Source organism: Vigna umbellata, chromosome 10 (genome assembly GCF_029865625.1).
Source record: "Vigna umbellata cultivar VRB3 chromosome 10, Vumbellata_1.0, whole genome shotgun sequence".
Classification (NCBI taxonomy): Eukaryota; Viridiplantae; Streptophyta; class Magnoliopsida; order Fabales; family Fabaceae; genus Vigna; species Vigna umbellata.
In genome coordinates, this window is record NC_142174.1 from 12,606,205 (window position 1) to 12,627,934 (window position 21,730).

General features: G+C 28.2%; 3 protein-coding genes and 1 non-coding gene across 4 annotated transcripts; 3 read left to right on the forward strand and 1 right to left on the reverse strand.

Annotated features, from left to right (window-relative positions):
* Nucleotides 1–2,336: 2,336 nt before the first annotated feature.
* Nucleotides 2,337–5,593, forward strand: LOC148191935 (casein kinase II subunit beta-1-like). Its single transcript, XM_088100246.1, has 6 exons — nucleotides 2,337–2,825; nucleotides 3,154–3,372; nucleotides 3,825–3,934; nucleotides 4,022–4,187; nucleotides 5,100–5,256; nucleotides 5,361–5,593. The coding sequence occupies exons 1-5, from the start codon at nucleotides 2,588–2,590 to the stop codon at nucleotides 5,228–5,230; spliced, it is 864 nt and encodes a 287-aa protein (XP_087956372.1). The 5' UTR covers nucleotides 2,337–2,587; the 3' UTR covers nucleotides 5,231–5,256; nucleotides 5,361–5,593.
* A 2,213-nt stretch (nucleotides 5,594–7,806) lies between these two features.
* On the forward strand, nucleotides 7,807–7,879 carry TRNAE-CUC (transfer RNA glutamic acid (anticodon CUC)). Its single transcript has one exon. It is a non-coding gene; the product is annotated as a tRNA-Glu (tRNA).
* Nucleotides 7,880–10,473: 2,594 nt separating this feature from the next.
* On the reverse strand, nucleotides 10,474–13,096 carry LOC148191937 (serine/threonine-protein kinase SRK2A). The gene is made up of 8 exons (XM_088100247.1): nucleotides 12,756–13,096; nucleotides 12,389–12,463; nucleotides 12,013–12,114; nucleotides 11,882–11,935; nucleotides 11,711–11,803; nucleotides 11,537–11,629; nucleotides 11,314–11,418; nucleotides 10,474–11,222 (listed from the first exon to the last, which is right to left on the reverse strand). Exons 1-8 carry the CDS (start codon nucleotides 12,879–12,881, stop codon nucleotides 11,106–11,108), a joined length of 765 nt encoding a protein of 254 aa, XP_087956373.1. The 5' UTR covers nucleotides 12,882–13,096; the 3' UTR covers nucleotides 10,474–11,105.
* A 2,703-nt stretch (nucleotides 13,097–15,799) lies between these two features.
* Nucleotides 15,800–18,760, forward strand: LOC148191938 (calcineurin B-like protein 1). The gene is made up of 9 exons (XM_088100316.1): nucleotides 15,800–15,856; nucleotides 16,536–16,686; nucleotides 16,954–17,036; nucleotides 17,464–17,523; nucleotides 17,773–17,881; nucleotides 17,978–18,030; nucleotides 18,143–18,223; nucleotides 18,352–18,464; nucleotides 18,564–18,760. Exons 2-9 carry the CDS (start codon nucleotides 16,614–16,616, stop codon nucleotides 18,628–18,630), a joined length of 639 nt encoding a protein of 212 aa, XP_087956442.1. The 5' UTR covers nucleotides 15,800–15,856; nucleotides 16,536–16,613; the 3' UTR covers nucleotides 18,631–18,760.
* The last annotated feature ends 2,970 nt before the right edge of the window (nucleotides 18,761–21,730 follow it).

The window sequence follows — 21,730 nt, forward strand, 5'->3', positions numbered from 1 at the left end:
GTTTATAAGAATTAAATTAGTTCGTAATTTTTGCATTATTTTAAAATTTTATATTTATATAAGAAGGATTTTGTTCATTATAAATGCTTATATCAAAAGTTTTCATCTACAATTAACCTACAAAGTAGTAATTTTGATAAACAATCTTATAATAGAAACAAAACTTAGATTATGAAGAATGTGTATATCTTTTTGTATTGTAAATGTTGTGAGTTTGATATTTTTAAAGAGTTTCAAATAGATAATATTTTTAGTTGTTGTACATACATTTTTATCTATCTTTAAAATTAGAATTTTCAATTATTTTTTTGTTTTTATTCTGCAAACAACAATATATTGAACTTGAGAGGTAAAGTCCTTATGAATTATCTTTGCAAAACAAAATGATATCGAGAATTGTTTCTTTTTTTAAAATTTAAAATGCAATCCAAAATTAAAAAAACACTAAATTTTGGATTACAAGCACATTTAAAAGTTTAGGTTAAGATAAACAAGTATTTTTCAAAGCTTTATCATTTGACATCAACAATTCTTGAATTTGCATAAGACAAAAGTTTTTAAGTTCAGATCCTCAATTTGAAGATCTACACAAATAATGGTGTTAAATAAAATAATTTAGAATGATATGATTAATTTAAAATTAATTATATCATTCTAGTTTGGACGTTGGGTTCATACTCAACAAAGCAACAATTAATCTTCTAAGTTCATTTTCAGAAGCAAATTCACTTGCTTATTTGATTTCATCAATAAATTTCTTATTATTTGTCAATAATCCAAAAACATTACAAGCTTCTTTATATATTTCGAAATTTTGTTCACTAATATAACCCTTTTGAAGGAATAAAATTAAGTTTACTAATAATGTACCATTGCTTCCTGGGTTTCCATTGTTTTTGTTTCTTAGTTGGAAATTAAGAATAAATCAAATTTATTCCTTCGTAATAACTTTTATTAGCCTCAAATCATGTTAAAAACATAATGTTTTTTTTAATTGTTGAAGATTATATCTATCTATCTATGTATTGTTAATTTCTGCAGAACGTCAGAAGGTTTTGTAAATGATTTTATAATTCATTTATTTAATTATGTAATATCAAATATCATTTTAATAGTCCCCTGAAGTGGGATACTTCAGTCCAATAATGTGAATATGAAAAATTCAGAATCTTTTCATTAATGTACTCCAGCAACGATTACAAGCAAAATCATTTTCTCATATACCGTAAGCCATTGGTTAATAGCAAGGCTTACTAATTTCTTTTAAAAGATTACAATGACAAAAACTAATAAAAATCCATAGATATTCATATAAAATAAAAAAAATTATATCTTATTTTTTTAATTTTCTTAGGAAGGTGCTAAGGTAAGCGAAAATTGATTACAAAAATTCATCACTGTCTACCTTAACTCTTAAAAGAGGTATTTTGTTTTTTTCTTATATTTTGGCTTCTGTGTGTGTTTAGAAAAAAACAAAATATCCTGAACAAGAGAGAAAAATAAATAAATAAAAAATATATAAAGACAACTGGGTGGTGTCTTGTTGAGACCTTAGGAGACATGGAATGAAAGTTTGATGAAACCAATAAGAAGAGTAGTTTGGATGAAAAAACAACAATGGAACAGCTAAATCAGTGTTCATCAAAGTTAAAATTTTCCTTCTTGCTAAAGCTGGCGCTATGTCACTAATATCCCATTTGCAACTTTATTATATTCAAAATACATCCACATATTTCATATATTATTTAAATGAATTATTATTTTGTTTTTTAATTAAATAATAAAATAGAGAATTAAAACTAAAGACTTATTACCCTTTTAGAATATAAGATATTATCTTTGATGAATCTGTTTGACTTAAAATAATCGAATGCGACTATGCGGCAGAGGGCAAAGGTCTCGTTTAAATGAAATTACTTTTTTACACTAAATAAAATACATAAAGAAAAAAACAGAAAATGCAAAAAATGCATTTGCATAAAATAATAATACAGTCTTAAATTATGAAGTAAATAACAAAATAAGTTACGATTTGAAATTTGCTTAAATATTCTTATTTGGTAGAAACTAATTGTCGAATCTAATGAAAAAAAAAACAACATTTTACCCTAATTCAGTTTTAACATCAGTGTGAGATATAATGTGAACTTTTTTTTTCTTATCAAAACTTTTTTTAGCGAAATAATTTAATCATCAGACTGTGTTTTTAACTTATCTAATTTTATTTTGAGAGGAAATAATTTTATTTTTGAACTTTTTATTTATTGATTTTTTAGGATTATTATGATAAAAAGAAAATAGCTTGAAGAATGAAAAATATCTTGCCCGAAAGAAAAGCACTAAATGTAGAAAAGAAAAAAAGAAAAATATTTGGAAGGAATAGAAACGAACCGAAACGGGGAATCATTGTTTGCGTCTGTAAATTGAAAATTGCATCCCTCTCCCTGAAACTCAACCTCAAAACCCTAGCTTCCTGCAACACGAGCCACTACGACGTCGTTTCAGTAACGTTGTTATGATTGGGTGACAATCGTACCGAACAGAATCAAATCGAATCGCGGAGAGGAAGACAGCACCGGCGTTCGTTATGTACAGAGAGCGAGGAGTGGGATCCAAATCGGAGGTAACTTCCGCTGATCGGAAGCGAATCAACGACGTCCTCGATAAACAGCTCGAACGATCCTCGCCGTCCACATCCAGAGCCGCCGGCATCAACGGCAAGGACCGCTCGTCCTCCTCTTCTCTCTTAGCCGCCGCCGCCGCCAAGGACTCCCGCTCCGCCTCCGTCACCGCCCCTATCTCCAAGAATTCCAATGCTTCTGACGGTTCGAGATTTCTCCTTTTCTCTTACGATCTGATCTCTTTTCGATGCCAATCTCGCCAACCGAATCCTAATCCTTTTCGGAGCTGGCCGTATCTTTACACGGACTTAGGGTTATGTTAATAAGCGTTTTGTAGAACTCCTGACTTTGTTTTTACTGTTTTTTATTGCTCGAATAGTGTAGAGACGCTGAATTAGATTCCGGTAGGGTTTTTGAGACGTGGAAGGGGGTAAAACACGGTGATATTAATTGGAGGAAAAGTTTAGAGAGGTAAAGTTGACGTAGAGTGAATATTGAGCTGACTTTGTTTTACATGCTTTATTGGATGCAGAAGAGTCTGAAACAGACAGCGAGGAGTCTGATGTTAGCGGTTCCGATGGAGATGACACGTCTTGGATCTCGTGGTTCTGCAATTTGAGAGGAAACGAGTTCTTTTGCGAGGTTGATGACGATTACATCCAGGACGACTTCAACCTGTGCGGATTAAGCAGTCAAGTGCCTTACTACGATTATGCTCTGGATTTGATTTTGGATGTTGAGTCCTCCCATGGTAAGCTTATGGTTATATGCTTTAAACTTTTCAAGTGCAAAATATCACTCTTTCTGTTTGCTTGTGAAACTATGCAATGCATGCTAACTCCTTGTGATTTAAATTGTGCACTTGCATGTCTGCAGTGTGGATTATGTATTTGATCATTTTTGTACTTCGGCCCTGTTTTGGATAAATTTCTCAATGAACACTTGAGAAGAAATAAGAAGGTAAAATGAATAAGCTTCTTTCATGTGTTAAAATTAGCTTATGCATAACTTAATTTATAAATATTTTCTTATTTAGCTTCTCCAGAAGCTGATTTTAATTTATGCATAAGTTAATTTTAACTTATGAGAAAAGCTTGATTCATTTTATGTTTCAATCTCCTTCTCTTATAAGTGCTTATTAAGAAGTTTATGCAAACAGGACCGAATGTTTGAAATCTAAATTGGGTTGGTGGGATTGTGTAGGTGACATGTTTACGGAGGAACAAAATGAGTTAATTGAATCAGCAGCCGAGATGCTATATGGTCTGATTCATGCCCGGTATATACTGACAAGCAAAGGAATGGCTGCAATGGTTAGACCTCTCTGTCACTAATTTCTCTCTTAATGTAATCTTCTTTAGTTAAGGTTTGTAGTGTTGATGATATTGGAATTTGCACAGCTGGACAAGTACAAGAACTATGATTTTGGCAGATGCCCGAGAGTTTACTGCTCTGGACAACCTTGCATTCCAGTTGGTCAGTCAGACATCCCTAGATCCAGTACTGTGAAAATATACTGCCCTAGGTGTGAAGACATTTACTATCCTCGCTCCAAGTATCAAGGCAGTATCCTTGGCCCTATTATATTATTGAACTTGTGTGGGTTTTTAGTTTATTATGCATCCACATCTCTCTGGAAGTAACGCTCATGCATCTTTTCTCTTGGTTTTCACTGGAAATACATATATTGATCTTTCTAGGGTCTAGTTTTTGCATGTAGATCATAAACTACATTCTAATTAAGGTCAAATACCTATAAGAGCAAGGTTTGGGATTCTTGTTACTTATTCTGAAAAGATGACTCTCAATTGAATACATTGCTAATCTACGCAATACTAAGCTGGTCTATAATGGAATTGAGTTTTAACTTTAAAAGATGACAAGTGATACTAGATATCTTGAAAGTGTTTGGTGAACGTCTGGAAACACTGTGTTGTTTTCTTTTTTTGAGAATATATGTCTCTATATAGGGAGGGACCAGGTTCATCCTTGAGTAACTTCATGAGAATAACTCCTTATTGTAACCAGTCATTTTCTTTAGATCTAGTGATTCTAATGAATAATTAATATTCACCGTTAGATTTCCAAAAATAAGCAGTGAAAATGGGGAGTAACTTTCTTGGGAGTAAATTGTTCCCTCCCCTGTCTCTCTATATATCCATCTCTCTCTCTATGTGTGTGTGTGTGTGTGTTATATTCTGCAATTTTACTTCCAGCTGTCTAGTGGCAGTATATCTCTAGGCGTAAGGACAGTTTAGGGACCATTGGACCTTTTGAAAAAATGTTATTTATCATAATCATTGAAATCCTAGAAGTTTCCAGGATAAAATCTGCAGAACAAGATAATTAAATCCTGAAATATGTGAATTTAACTAAGATTGCTTGTCTTTTATTCTCTATATATTTTGCAACTTATAATTGTGGCTTATTTAAATGGTGGTACACTATCCTGTTCTCAAATCCTTAATTCTATTTTAGACATTGACGGAGCTTATTTTGGAACTACATTTCCTCACCTGTTCCTCATGACTTATGGACAACTAAAACCACAGAAACCATCACAGAGCTATGTTCCAAGAGTTTTTGGCTTCAAACTTCACAAGCCTTGAAGCTGAAATTTTAAGCTTCCATTAAAGTAAGAGTTTACCTTCTTAAAGTCTTTCATAGTAGTTTTTGGCCATGCTGCTTATCATAAGCTTTCAGAATCAGTAAAATCTAGAGCTTCTGTTTTTGCTTTAGGAGCATGTTGTAAAGAGAATTGCAGACGACCTGTCATGCAAATGCTGGTTTCAATTTCAGCTTGGAATTCAGTGAGCTTCAAGTTCCATGAACAAGTGCTTAGGTACTTCAATGCACTCTTAAGTGCTTATTGCAAATTGTATTCTTGCGGTTAGTTTCACTTAAAGTTGTTTATGATTGTGTCAGATTACAGATACCCAACTATTTTATATTATTTTATTCCATTTGCTCTCTCCCACGTTTACGAAGCTTTCAAAATTTGTGGATTGGACCTCAATGGGTTCACACGTATAAGTCTTTTATTTAATTTAATTGCTATAATGTTTAGTGGGTCCGCCTAAGACGTCATAATGATCATGGCTATGTTTTGGTAGATGTTGGAAAAGTATTTTTGGAAATTTCAACCAAATTGTTTTATTTCATAAGCAAAATTAAATACGGAAAATTGGTTTCTGGAGTAAAAAACACTCTTGAATTCTTCCATCATTATTTCGAACGTGCTTTGTACCTACATAAAATATGAAATACTGTATATGGATAATTTGAGCATGCATCATTCAAAACTCTATGTATAGGTGAAATAAAAGACTGACATGTGAGTTAGTTGGACCAAACCAAAGGATATTAGCTGAACAGACAGCACATTTTAACTTATTTTTTTACTTTATTTTACTGAATCCATCCAAAACCTGGGTACTCACCATCCCCACCCACTCTGTCAACGATGCTTCATGCTACCCCTTAGCTTCCAGTCCAACATGCACAACCATGGTTTATTACTGTCAATTTTTACTTCAATTAGTCTCAAGTTCAAGGATTAGTTGTAAAATTTAGATTATGAGAATGTTTAGGTGAAAAGTTTGAACAACTTTTATTAAGGTACTGTATGGAAAAGGTTTTATTTTTTGAAGATAACTTCTAAAAGCATTTATAGCTAGTATCAAGCATAGCATGAATCTGGAAGACCTTGGCTGGATCATGGATTTGGGATAATTGGGGCATGGTATGTGAGTGAAAAAGGGTTAAGCTTTTTTCGGCTTAGAAAATTCACCAAATTTAGTTTCAACTAGTAACATTTTTAGTAGTTTAAGAGGTACGTGACCTAGTGAAAATACTTTAACTTAGTTACTACTCTTGTTTACATGGTTAACGGCTGTCAGTTAGAAATCACTCAATTTTTTTATTTAAAATTTTTTATGATCACAACCAAGAATTTCAAAAATGAAAAACGCAGGTCAAGTCTGACCAAATCTTCAAGTTTATTAATTATTTATATTTTTGTTGTTGTGATTAACGACTATCACATGGAATTCAACTGTAGCTTTAAGTGGAGCAATTTTGTTTCATATTTACAGAATTTTGTTGACCATAACGATGGATGGTTTTAGATGCAGGAACCCCATCCGTGCGCTTCATGGACAGATTCTTATTTTCGTAGTTTGTTGTAACAATAACAATGGACTTGGATAATTAACAACTTTTTTACCAAATCTTCAAGTTTGTTTAGTCATTAATTTATATTTTTTAATAGTTATAAAAAAAAGGCACAAAAACTTGCGTGAGAGAAAAGGAGATTAGAGAGAAGAAGAAAAAAAACAAGTAAAATAGTATAGAGTCCGTGAAAGCAGAGTTTTTGCATATCCGAGGAATTTCATAAGTCTTGGATGGCTGTCATTCTTGTTTTACTTTTAGCTGTAACTTTTGAAACAGTTTTTAACGAAAAAGGCTTTTATTTCGTATTATTTTCATCACATGAACCGTACATTAGTCTAAAAAGTAGTATTTTATTTCAAAATTTCATGTTAACAAATACATTATTTTTGTTATTAGTAATATTAATAATAATTTAGTATTTCATTTAAAGGTGACTAAATAGATTTAAGCTTATGAGTTAATCAGATTTAGTATAAATTTGACCGAAGTTGAATTGATTTTTTTTAATATAGACAAATTGAACCTAAGCTTACTTAACTCTGAGTTAGATGAGTTTATGTAATTAGTTTGTAATCCCTCAACAAAAAATTTTATAATTTATTTTGTCATATTATTTAATATATAGTTGATACTTTGATTTTTTTAAGACTAGTATATTATTTGAATATTTAATTTGTTTTTTTATTTAATTATATAGGTTAACACTTATGATAAATACAAAACAGTTGTCTCACAAAAAAGAAAAAGTTAGTCTAATTTACTTGTTTTTAACTTACGTAACTCTCTCTCTCATTTCTAATTCTATTTGTGAAAAAAAAAATTGAAATTAAAAGGTTTTATATAACTTTACTCAATAAAATAATTTTTTTCCTGATAATTTTTTTCCTGATAATTTTTTTCCTGAAAAATTTGTGATGGTGATCTCACACAATCCCTAATTTATATCTTTTTTTTAATTTTTTCCGAAACAAAATTAATTTTATCAAATAAAATCCATACATAAAATCAAAAATCCGTTGTAGTCTAGTTGGTTAGGATACTCGGCTCTCACCCGAGAGACCCGGGTTCAAGTCCCGGCAACGGAATAATTTGTTTTCCTCTTTTGAGGATTTAATTCAAAATCACTTTTGTTTCTTAGTAAAATTAAAATAGGTCAGATTTATAAATTTAGAAGTTTATGTTATTTATCATTTGATAAAATTAACTACAATATGATATTTATTTTTTATTTCTAAATAAATATTAGTATTAAGAAGGATCATCAAACCACTAAATATTATGAGAGTACCGAGAAATGACTATCTTCGTCAGTACCTTGAACTAATTTCCTATTTTTAAGTTGTTATTTCATAATTTGTTATTCCTCTTTTGAAAAAAGGGCACAATGTATGCCATCTTCTACCTATAAGCATCCGAAAAAAAGAAAAAAAAAACATGTGATTTGTAAGACACCCTATAGAAGTCTGAAAAGCTATGGTGTCTAGTGAGTAGCTCTTGTCTCTTGCTGAGTTGTTTTCTTCCAATGAAAATGCTTGAAGAGGCTATATTTGCCTTTGATTTGCTTCAGGAAACTTATACTCTTTGTACTACCAAATCATCATATTTTTTTTTCAATTTAAATGATTATTACATTGATTTTTTTATATGATTTATATTATATATATATATATATATATATATATATATATATATATATATATATATATATATATATGGGGATGTAATGAAATACAATATTATACGTTTTCTTATTTAATCTGGATTAAAGTTTAAAAAAAATAAACAAAATACTAGCATGTGATTCTTATTGTTAAAGATAATTTTATCATTCTTATTAATCGAGATATGTATTTGTCACTAGTTAATAGAACTTTCCATATTAGTTAATAATCACTGTTACAAAATATCATATTAGTATCAAAATTTAATTAAAAAAAATGGTTAATGAAATAAAATTTATTAATAAATTTTAAGATTCTAATTACTAACGGAAATATTAATTTGTCTGTAATTTATAATTTTTATTAGTGATAGAAATTTTTGTTTATAATCTTTTGTCAATAAGACAAATTTCAGAGTTTTCATTTTATTTTCAACCTGGTCATGAAAATTCGTTGATAATCTATTGGTAATTATTTTTTTTATTTGTCGATACTTAAATTTTTTGAAATTCATTACTATATCTATTAATAATTATCTTTTGAAAATTAGTCAATAAATCTATAATTATAAATTTGTTAATAATCTCATTGTTAAATCTGTTGATATAATCAGGGTTAATTTCTCGCTAAATTTAATTAAATATTTATTATAAATTAAATTGATATAAAAGAGAAGAAGAAGAAAAAATCAAGGAAAAGAAGAAAAAAGAAACGACAATAACAGTAATGACACGTACAACAGTGGACATTGAGGAAAAAAATAAGGCTTAGAAAAAGTAAGAAAAAGAAAAAGATGAGATGAAAGAAAAAAAAAGAACAATAAATATCGATAGTGGCGGATAAAGAAAACTAAAATTACTAAATCACAATATTTAATAAAAAAGAAAATTTTATCGAAATTATTAATAAATTTTTTATTGTCGATAATTATTGAAATATTTATCTATCATTAAATTTGATTAACGATTATTTACCAGTAAAATTTTAAGAATTAATAAATTATTAATAATTTTGTTTTCCTGATAATTTTTTTTATTATGAATGAACTTTCATGCTTATTAATATCAAATTTTCTTATATAAATAGACTATTTGAATAGGAAATAATTTATTATAAAAAAATGGTGAATGTTATAGTTTGAACATGTTCTTAATTTTCAAACATGTCAACTCCAAGACTAAGTCACGGTACAGTCAAGAATATTGCACATCTTTAAACAATATTAGTTGCGGGACAATAAATATAATTTTACAGTAATTATTTCAATAATATCTAAACTTAATTTTAATACTTCACTCTAACTTTTTACATTTGTGTGAATTTTATTTTCAACTTTCAATTACTTCAACTTTATTATATGAATTTTAAAGTATAAATATTTGATCTTTCTTTTAATTCCATACACATAATTAATATTATTACGGGGCAGTGGTTAATATGAGGTGATTTTTAGTCTAAAATATACAGAATTATAAATTATTTATTTTATAATTGTTTTATTTTTTGCATTTTTTTAATTTTTACTGTTAAGCTTTAAGTTTTTTTTTTCATAAATTTTATCATCTAAAATTCAAAATCATATAAGTTTTACGTTTATATAAATTGGATGTCTATTTATTAACAACGTGATGTCAATACACATACTTGATAAAAATATTTCACACTTGATTAAAAAGTTAATGTAATACCTCTATTCAATATAAAACAATTTGTTTAAATTATTGATATTTATTATCCCAAATGAGTTTAGTATTTTAAGACCTTGATTTGCTTAATTATATTCATATTAAAAGTTCTACCTAACCTATGTTTTCATATTTATTTGGTTGACATTCATTTCACACCAAAATACTAGTATATTTATAAAATCCTATATAATAAGGCAAAATGATAAATATATAAATAATTAAAATATTTTAAATAATAAATAAAATAATAATCATTAATGTTGATTATGATAACTTAAAAGGAATTATATTTTATCAAGAAAGTNACATAAAAGATTCATATTATTTTTAATTTAAAACTTTAAGACAATAAATTTATGAGTTTTCTATTTTATGTTGCTTAACTTTTTCATTTCTATAAAAAATGAGACTTAGGCTTTGTTCACTTGAATGCATTTGGGAGAGAGGAATTGAATGGATTTGAGAGGATTTGAAGATAATTTTTTTTGTTGTTTATTTGCATGGATTTGGAAGTAGATGAGAGTGGATTTAGAAGTAAATTTTTTAATCTGTCACATCAATCAAATCTTACACTAATTCTTACAAACGTTGCTTCCAAATCCACTTTCACTTACCTCAAAATTCACTCAAATAAATAACAAAAAAAATTATTTTCAAATCCTCTCAAAATCCACTCAATAACTCTCCCCCAAACCCATTCAAGTGAACAAAGAGTTAAACTTACTTGGATTCTCAACAATCTGTCTTACAAGTGAGTTCCTTTCATATTAATACACTTCCCATTCAGTATAAATATTCCTAAGTATCTCTTTTTTTATTTCTACTTAATGTGATACGTTACATTTGAATCTTCAACACTAAACTATAGACATATGATGTTTAGGAATACTTAATCATTCTAATTACAAGTATTTAGCCTCTGTCTGCACATAATCATTTGTAGTTTTGTATATATGACAGTACTAATGATAGTTACGTACCTTGGCAGGATTAGCAACAAAAATAGAAGAGATAAGATGTCTGCACTCCTTAGAAACACGAACATAGTCGGGTATGGCGTATTGAACACTCATAATTCTCTGCCAACGAGAGAATCAGAGTTTAATCTTGCTGCTATAGATCAAAGGTATTAATCATAAAGGATCTCTTTTAAGTCAAGTAAGAGTTCACCCCAATACTCTTTCTGAAATTCTTAGGATCTTCTGGATCTTCAAATGGGTATGCTCCAACTAACATCACATAAAGAGTCACACCACACGACCAAACATCTGCAATCTACAGAATTCCCAATTTGAGACCGAATTAAGCATGTTTTCACATTGTCATGAACTGTTAACTTGATGTGATACAGCAAGCTTCACTTTGCAAAACTATTAAGCGAATTTCACAATACCTTTCCATCATATTCCTTTCGTGACAAAACTTCTGGAGCAATGTATGCAGGAGTTCCAACCGTTGACTTAGGCTGAGAGTGCAGCAAAGCAGACTGCATTTGAATATTAAATTGATTAGGGAATTCAACAGACAAATATATGAAAAAGGTTCACTTTGGTGAGATGTTACAGACCTTGGAGAAACCAAAGTCACAAATTTTAAGTCTAGGAGCTGGATTTCCGTCAAGTAGAGTGTTTTCCAATTTCAGATCTCTATGACATATTTGCTGCAGCAGGATACATGATATGATATTACACAAAGGCTTTAAATGGACAACATCAAAATTTTCTGAATGCCTACATACCATGGAATGACAATAGCTAACTCCAGATATCAGTTGCTGGAAGAAAAATCTTGCCTGCGATAAAGGGAATTCATCAAAACCATCACTTGTACTTACAGAGGACACTACACACACACAACCAAGTGATCAACCTCATCTTCACTCAATCGACCAGCATTGCATATCCTCTCGAAGAGTTCACCTCCAGCAGCATACTCCAAGACAATAGCTAAATGAGTATGGGTCAGAAATACCTGCAGAAAAAATCTGACTTCCAGAATGAGTATACAACTTCAGAGAGCTCTCAATAGATTCTATAATGAGTTACACCTGCATTTCTTTATGAGCCAATAACATCAATGAACTACACAGTTTTGTTTTGTTTATATTCTAAAGTCAAGTCTGAAGCAGAAGTAGAAGCTGTGTTTGTATGAAAGCTGTAAGAGCAAAACATTCTTACAACTATCACATAACTTTAAAAAAAAATCCTACTCAAGGAACAGCTTGAGAACGGAAACAAACTCTTACCTCTTTGAACCTAATAATATTCGGATGCCTTAGAGATCGGTGGTTTACTATCTCCCTTTGGACATTCGCATCAATCTGAAACGGCAAACATAACTTACTCAGAGGAATGTAAGATGAGAACGAATTTGGGAAAAAAATTCAGAAAACAAAAAATGTGAGGTTGATCCAAGGATAAGGAGGATAAGGTGAGATGAGCTAGTTATTTTGAAACAGTGGTCATGAACAAAATTGATAAATATCTTTCTGACACAATGAGATCCGAAAAGCGTCAAGGCAGAATGCAAAGCAGAAGAGAAATCTGAATAAGTCAAATTGAGATTCCTCAAGGAAAAACTGAATCATCAAATGTTTGATAAAATTTCATGACCTTTTTTCCTCTTTCTATGTATTTGATAGCAACAAGTTCCCCTGTCTTCTTGTCTTTGGCCAACCTTGCCACTCCAAAGTTCCCCGAACCAAGCTCCTTCAGAGTCTCGTATCGTTCTTCTTCCATATCCACTCTCACCAAAGCCTCAAATCAGACCAAACCTTTTCACAATAGAAAACCCAAATAAGGAAATGGATATGGCTTTATATACTCTTTATCACCCTACATTAAAAGTCCAATGAGGCCAAATATAATAAACAGTTACACAAGGAAGACTAAATAAAATCGAAAGGCAACAGGGAAAGAAGCATGTGCAAATCAATGGAGGCAGGTAAGCGGAAAATAGTTAAAACTCAATAAAAAGAACTCACCGTCTTTACTCGTTCTTCAACTGTAAAAGCAATTTATGTTCATTATTTTTAGGTATAAATTCTTAGTTCTGAGTACCAAGTACGGTGCTGAGGTTTGATCAAAACAGTGTAAAAGACAAGGACATATTCAAGAGGCAAAAGTAAAGTTTACTCCAAAGAAATTAGTCGCTGCTAGCAAGCTAACTGTCCATTACGACATCCTCGTTCACACCAAAGACAAGGAGTGGCATTTATATGTGATTGTTACATAAATAGATGGACAAGAAGATAGGGGGATTCATTACATACCAAAATTTGTTAATCATTGGTAACTGATAATGATGATCACTCCAATCCAACCAACATACATGTCGTGAGAAAAAACCAAAAAAAAAGAAGATTTTTAAGTGTAGACGGTAGTATGAGCCATACCCAAAAGAAAATGAGAATGGGTTGTCGGATAAAAAATATAGATGAGAGAAATATAAATTAGGTGTGAAACATAATCCTGTAAGGTTTATCAAGTTATATTAACATAACATTTTAAACATTAAGTGCATAGGTTAAAGACTTTAATTTAAAATTAATGGGTTACCAAATTTGTAAACAAACTGAACAACTTAATTGTTATGTATTGTTAATATAAAAATTTGCATTGTTCTTTTAAAAGGTATCTTAGTATTCTAAAAATTAATCTTTAATTTTATTTTATGAATCTTTTCAAGTCAGAAAAAAAAACTATAATAATTGAAGCGAATACGATATTTTTCTTAATTTGTAAAGAGAGAAAAAAAGAATAATGTTAAAATAAAATAAAGAAAAAGAATATATTTAAGCGTGCGTACGCTGGAATGGAGGGCATGATAAGGTTGCTTTCGCTTTGAAATTTGGAGAATAACGTTCCCGCGGCACTGGGTCCCACCTGATTAAGCTTTCTTCTACTTATTATTTTTTCATAACATTGACGTTTTTATTTTATTTTATTTTAAAGTCAATGCGAACACACCATAAATATTCATCTCCGCCGTTAAATTTGTTGTAACGTGTTTATCTGAACGACCCACAAAGCAACTCCAGTTATAACAGTTGGTTTTTTCACATCCATCACGAATAAAAAGAGTATAAATATTAAACAAACACACACATATATATTTGAATTCATTTAAACTCCGAAAAAATATCTCAGATAATTTAATTTCTTTTTGAGAATAGTTCCAATGAGAATTCCCTTTTAATCCATGTGTACGAAAACATATTAAAATAATTATTGGTAAGTACTTCAAAAGAGATTAATATATAAAAAATCTTAGGCTTCACCTCACCGGTGGGTTGGTGAGCCATCAAATCAAATTAGAATTTTGAAAAATAAAGAAGAATCAGTCTCGTCTAATTCGACGCATGGCTCACGGTATTCCGTTTTTGAATTTTTTAATGTTAACATAAATTTGTTCTCTTACTACTATTTAAGGTCTTAGTACTTTTTTAGTTATTTATAATTTTGGATCATATTTTTTAATTTTTTTTAAATAGGAATGTGTTGTGGAAAAAAAGAGAGGCGCTACTTTAGTACTACGAATAATACTAAATAATTTATGAAAAATCAATTTTTATGGTTAAATAAAAGCTACTATCAAAAGTTAAAAGAAAGACCGCACGCATACTTTACATGTTCGGAAACTGAAAACACCATTTTGTCCGACAGTTATTATTTTTACAAATTATTTCAAGAAATTAACGAAAAAGTAATATTAATATATATTTAGTAACACTCTACCATACCACATAGCAAAGAAATAAATTATGTATACCAATAAAGTATAAAAGTACGAAATTTTTTGCATAAAAGTATACAAAAATTTTGCATAAAAATATACAAAGTACAAGAATTGTGAAAGCAATGGTTGAGAATTCAAGTGTAAGTCTAAGTCCCACATCGATAAAAATTAGAAAATAGAACACTATTATGTCCATTAATACATTACTTTAAACTTTTGAGTAGAGAGTGATGTTAATCTCTTATATGTGAAGTAGATTTCATTGGTATTGTATCTCTAGTTAACTTCCTCGTTAATAGACCCAACTTTATTCCTAGGTAGGATAGTTAAAAATTAAATTTATGATTTAAAAAAAATCTTAATTTAAGAAGTAAGTCTAACAACCTTGACTATTAATAAAGATGATTGATTTATATATAACCATTTCATAACTGTTTTTTTATGTGGACACATTTTCTTACTCATTTTACTTGTTTTAATATAAATCTTTTTCATTATCTTAAGTTTTAAATTTATAATTATTTTTTAAATTTAATTAACTACTTTCAATAAACAAAATTATTTATAATAAAATTATAAAAATTATCTTATTCATTCAAAAATTATGATAAAAAATATTTTTTTATTATCATATATAATAACAGAACTGAATACAGACACATTTCTTACACCGCTTTTAAATAATGAAATATGAATTTTGTCGTTGGATTTTACAATTAATGTGTTAAGTTATTGTATAGTTGTCTAGTTTGTTTTTAAGATTATGTAATTGGTTATGATTTGTCTTAAATGGTTTTGGTTGGCCATTGCCAACCTTACTTAGGTTGAGGACAATAATGGGACCAACACCCCTTCTATAAATCTACTCTTAGATTTCACTTTCTTCTCTTTATATTCTATTAGTAATATTGTACCAATGGCCACATATTTAGTTAAAACATCAAACGCCAATTTTGGTGGCCAAGTTTTCAAGCTGGTGAGTCTTTTCTCCCATGTCATTCTTGCACGACACTATGTCCCAAAATTCGTGTTCTTTCATGACACATGAAATGTTTTATCGAGATTATTATGTTTTGCTTAGGGTTTCACGTTCATTGGTATTAGGTTTTTGTGCGTGCATGACGAGAATGTCTCAAAATTTAACGGATCTTATTTTGTTTCCGTTTGACAATTGCATCATCTGTTTACTGGGTTTTATATAAATTAGCATGTGTTTCCTTGTTTGATGTATGAGTTAGCGATACGATTCTGGTTATGGAATGCTTAATTTATACAATATTATTGATCAAATCTGTGAAATTGTTGTTTTTATGAGTTTGTTACATCTGCGCGTTTTTTCTTCCAGAACAAGAAACCTATAACATGTTAGTGATTGATCGTTCATACTTTCTCGTAAATGTCCATGTTGTCTTGATAAGCCAATGCTCAAAATCATCTTTTTTTCCTGCAATGTTTTTCTTTTTTTAACAAACAATCCAGAAATTGTCGTTTATAACGTACACTTAGCCATGCTTTTGTGTGATCAAATATCATGTGATGCTTAATCTATTTTGATCTGCTCCATACAATGTTAATTGACGTAATAATGTTGATTTATTATTGACTATTTTCTTCTTGTGATGTTTGAATCTGGGTTTGCAATTGGAAATTTCAAGATGTTTTAGCAACATATTCAACTAAAGCTCGAACACATACTCTAGTACGTGTTCAGTTGCTTATTATTCCCTTCATAAATGGGTTGTTTCCACTCCAAAGTTAGGGAAATTCCCATGGAAGATCCGTTTGCTCTTGCGTCAGAGACAGCTTGTAAGTTTTTTTTTTCTAATGATCAATATTACAAAATTATGATTCTTCCACAATTGTAACATTGTTATTTGATTGTTATCAAGACAAAACCAAACCTTATTTATGGGAAAATAAATTGATGTTGTTACTGCACATGTCATGTAGATCAAAACAAAATAAAGTGACCGTGAGATGCATTTTTTTTTCAATTGTTTAACCTATATTTCACACACATATATATAGACACTCTTATAGATTTAACTTATTTGTTAATTTTTGGTTTCTCAGTTAGTGTAAGTGATGTTGAAGCACTATATGAGCTGTTTAAGAACATTAGCAGGTCAGTCACCGATGATGGGCTGATAAGCAAGGTAACACATAAAATTTCTATTTTTTTATAACATGTTAGAAGTCTCACATTAACTAAAGATAAGGTCAATTCATAATTTATAAGTGGATGCAAACCTCATTCTATAAGTTGGTTTTGTGTGATTGAGTTAAACTTAAAGTTTAATATTAACACAATAACTGTGTGTTACTATGTTTGAATATTTTCTTTAATAATGACACTATTTTCCAAAATAACCTATTAAAGGGAATTATTTGATTCTATCTTTCTTAACTGACACACTTTAAAAGAAATTCAATATACAAAACATACTTTACATCTTAATTAATAACTCAATATATACATATATATATATATATATATATATACATATATATATATATATATATATATATATATATTGTTACATTATAGTTGGTCTGACAATGAGAATAAGTATTCTTTTGCAGGAGGAATTTCAACTGGCAATTTTTAATAATAAGAAGAAGGAAAACCTCTTTACGAGTCGGGTACTTTACAATATTTGTTTTCTTTTTTAAATATTTGTTCCATTATAGTTAATATTGTTTGCAAATTCACCACATATCTTTAAATAAATGTTTTGTAATACAAGTAGTGTGATTTTATTTTATTTTTGGAAAATCTTTTGTACTATAATTCAGAACTCATAATAGCTAATCCTTCTAATTACTATTAGATTCATTTAATTAAATGGATAACTTATAATTACTTCTCTTAACAATTTTTTCAACATGCAGATCTTTGATTTGTTTGATGTCAAAAAGAAAGGAGCGATTGACTTTGGTGATTTCGTCAGAGCACTCAATGTTTTTCACCCATCTGCACCAATGGAAGTCAAAATAGACTGTAAATAAGTTGAATCAAAACCTGTTTAATTAATCTTAATCTTTTGGTTTATCCTTAAAGCAACTGATATAATTTTTCCTGTGAGTTTTCTTGCAGTTTCGTTTAAGCTGTACGATTTAGATAACACAGGATTCATAGAGCGTCATGAGGTATAAGATGCTAATCATTTTCTGCCATGCATTCTTTATATAAATGAAATTAACTTCAATCTAAATGTTCTTAATTATATACATAATTTATCTATGCTATGATTTTTGGCAGGTCAAGCAAATGATAAATGCACTTCTATGTGAAGCGGAAATTAAGTTGCCAGAGGAAACGATAGAAACAATTATTAACAAGGTGAGTTTAACGTTTGTTAAAAACGCTTAAGCTTTCGTATTAGTTCTATTAATACCCTCTTAATCTTTCATTACCTATGTCAAAATTAAAAAAATTAAAATGTTCTGACATTTTATTTTTATGAGCAGACTTTCATGGATGCTGACCCTAATCAAGATGGGAAAATAGACAAATATGAGTGGAAAAACTTCGTTTATGAAAACCCTTCATTGTTGAAAGTTATGACGTTACCCTACTTGAGGTATGTTGAAATAACTTTTTTATTAAAAAAAATTCAATCACTTTTGTTTAAAAATTGTAATTATTATTTTTTAATTCGTGAATTATGAAAATAATGCAGGGACGTGACAACTGCTTTTCCAAGTTTTGTGTTTCATTCAAAGGTGGAGGATGAAATTGCAGAATGAGGGCTTATTGTGGTTCAATAATTACTTAGTAGTGCGTTGACTTTAACTTACTTATTTTGGTTGTTGTTTTCTTTTTGTCTCTCTCAAAATAATGAATTTAGACTACTCTAATTTTTTATATTATTTTCAATAAATTGCAATCAATAAAATATATATATATATATATAGAAAATATATTGCTAATTAACACCAAATTTTATTTTATTTAAACTGGTTGCATGCCAAAAAAAAGTGGAAAAATGAAGTTAAGACAGGTAAATATAAAAAAGATGCTGACAAAAAGATAAAATTCACTGGCTGTCGAAGACTGGTAAATTTATTGATTTTTACAACAAACACTTTACTTTTATGATAAAAGCAAAATAAATTTTGAAAAATATTTTTTAAGGAAAATCACTACTCCTTTTGAAACAATTTTTGGCTAGTTTTATCTAATTGTTCAGATTTTGCTTTTTGTTGTTTTAATGTATTGGACACAAGACCGATTTCACCAAATATCTTATTCAATGATCTTATAATTCTCAACCTGATGTTTTAAAATCAAAAGGTGATATTATGTTGACTGTAGTTTTAAAATTATATAAAAAAAATTAATAATGTTATTACGTTGTTTTATTCATTTCACCAGGTAACTTTTTTTCTTACTTTTTATAATTATTTTTAGGAATTGATTTCCTTTTATTTTCTTTTTCTTCGTGCTTTAAAGATATTTTGGAATAATCTATATTTCACTCTTTCTTCCCTTTTAAGTTTTTGTCTTATGTAAATAAGAAATGTATTTATTGTTCGAGTGGCGAACTAAAATACCCAAGTAACAATTTGTTCTACAAATTAAGAGAACATAATACTAAGTGATATTATTATTACTCAAAAAACATATGTTTCATTGTTTACAATTTGTTATTCAAATAACAGTAAAATGCATTCTATATTTTTTTTAGTTGTATTGATTAGGCAAACATATTTCCATTAAACAATATGATATGATTTTAATGGTATTTTCAATTATAATTCATATATAATTGTATTTTATATGGTATACCTTGTTTTTACTATTGAAGGTCGATTAAGCATTGTAAACTAATAAATGTGAGTGGTAATTATTGAAATAGTTGTAATATATAATTTTATATTAAATTTGTACTTATAACTTTAATTATATCATGAAAACACAGTGAAAAAATGACATATTTGTACACGATTTTTTCTTGAATATCTGTAAAAGTTATTTAATTTCATTTATGATAATAAGATACATTAAATATAAATAAGGGTGTAGTAAATGATAAAAATATCTTAGAGTCACCTGTATCAGGTTTGACCGCAGTTTGTATTTATTCAGAAAAAGAATTCATTGAAATACTATAAAAAGAACATTTTTAAAGATATCATTATTTATTAATTATTATTGCATTTATTATTTAATACATCTAACTTGTAAAAGTGTTTCTATACACATGATCTTACTTATCTAACAGATTTCGATCAAGAAGAAACTTTAACATGTATATTTTATTTGAACAAATATAATTTTAATATACAATTATATAATTCGTTTATTACATTTATATATGGAGTTTATGAACTTTTAATAAGAAAAAAATTCTAATATTATACTTTAATGAGGTAATGATAAAATTATATATTTTGTGTTTCACTTGCTTTAAATGTTATATAAGTTATAGTAATATACTTGTTATGTATGTTCTGATTTGTATGGTAATTATGTCTTATTATAAACATGAACAGATAACGATAATAATAACCAAAATACTGACTTAAACATTACATTGTAGTTTTCTAATGTTTTTATATAGTTTATAATAAAGGTATCTTATGATTTTTTTAATTATTTTATTTAAAATTAGTTATACTCTGTCCGTTTCTATCATCCATTATATAATGTAGTTTTTTTTAATAAGAAACTATTTAGTATCTATTAAAGTATTTATGATATAAAAACATGAACTAAATTTTATTATCTCAACCTTTTGAAATAATTATGGAATTTCTCAATGTCGTTTTTTTTTAATTTCACATTATTAATAAGCACTCTGTTTTTTTATTTCAGGTCAATTGAATTTAAGTGTATTCTTTACTTCTTCTTAGTTTGTGAAGTTTGAAAGCCAACGTTTTTGTTGAACTGGTTTTCAGTGACATAATTAATAGACTTTCTATGTTTTGTAAAAGAAATGAGACGATTCTTCCCGTACATACTTTTTATATTATACCTTTTTCTGTTTTTACATCATAATCAATTAAATACATATAATATAAAATTACTCTAAGATTAAGATTATGTATGGATTATAAATTTTTAATTAATGTTAAATTTCGAGAATAATAATTAAATAGATAAATAAACATTTCAAAGTTATAACAGTGATCAATTTAAGTAATTAACCATAGATCAGTTAAAATTTAAAACTATTAGTTTCATTAAAATCCTTAGATTATGTGGATATTATAATTCACTATTGATGGAATGCTGTTTAATTTGTTGAACAAGTGTTTGAACTCAAACAAACTTAATTACTCAAAAACAAAAATCTACAGTAGAGAAGAAAACTACCAAATATGTCATTCATCCCAACTCTTATAAAATTACATGCACCACAAATTCTGATTGAATGATTTCATAATCAATTATTACTGGTTTTATTTTATTGATAATTCTCAATTGTCCCTGTGTAAATATTGGATAGGAAATTGCTTTTGTCACTTTCATAATTACTTTTACGCATCTTTTAATAACGCAAATTATTTTTTAAAAATTTCAAATTTCACAATTAAAAATTTTATTCTAAATTATATAAAATTAAGGATTAAATATTTTTTTTAATTTTAAGTAAAATTAAAACTAGTTCATTTTTAAAAAAGTTATCCAATTTAGTTTTTTAATTTTATAAATATGTAACCAAATTTTAATAAGTTTATTTGATGTTTGAAATATAATTTTTTTAATATAAATTCAAAAATATATTTGAAACATCAAATAAATTTAACAATTTAATTAAAAAATTAAATAACTAAGTCCTAAAGATTAAATTAATCAAAAATTTTAAAAAATAATTAATTACAATTTTTACTTAAATTAAAA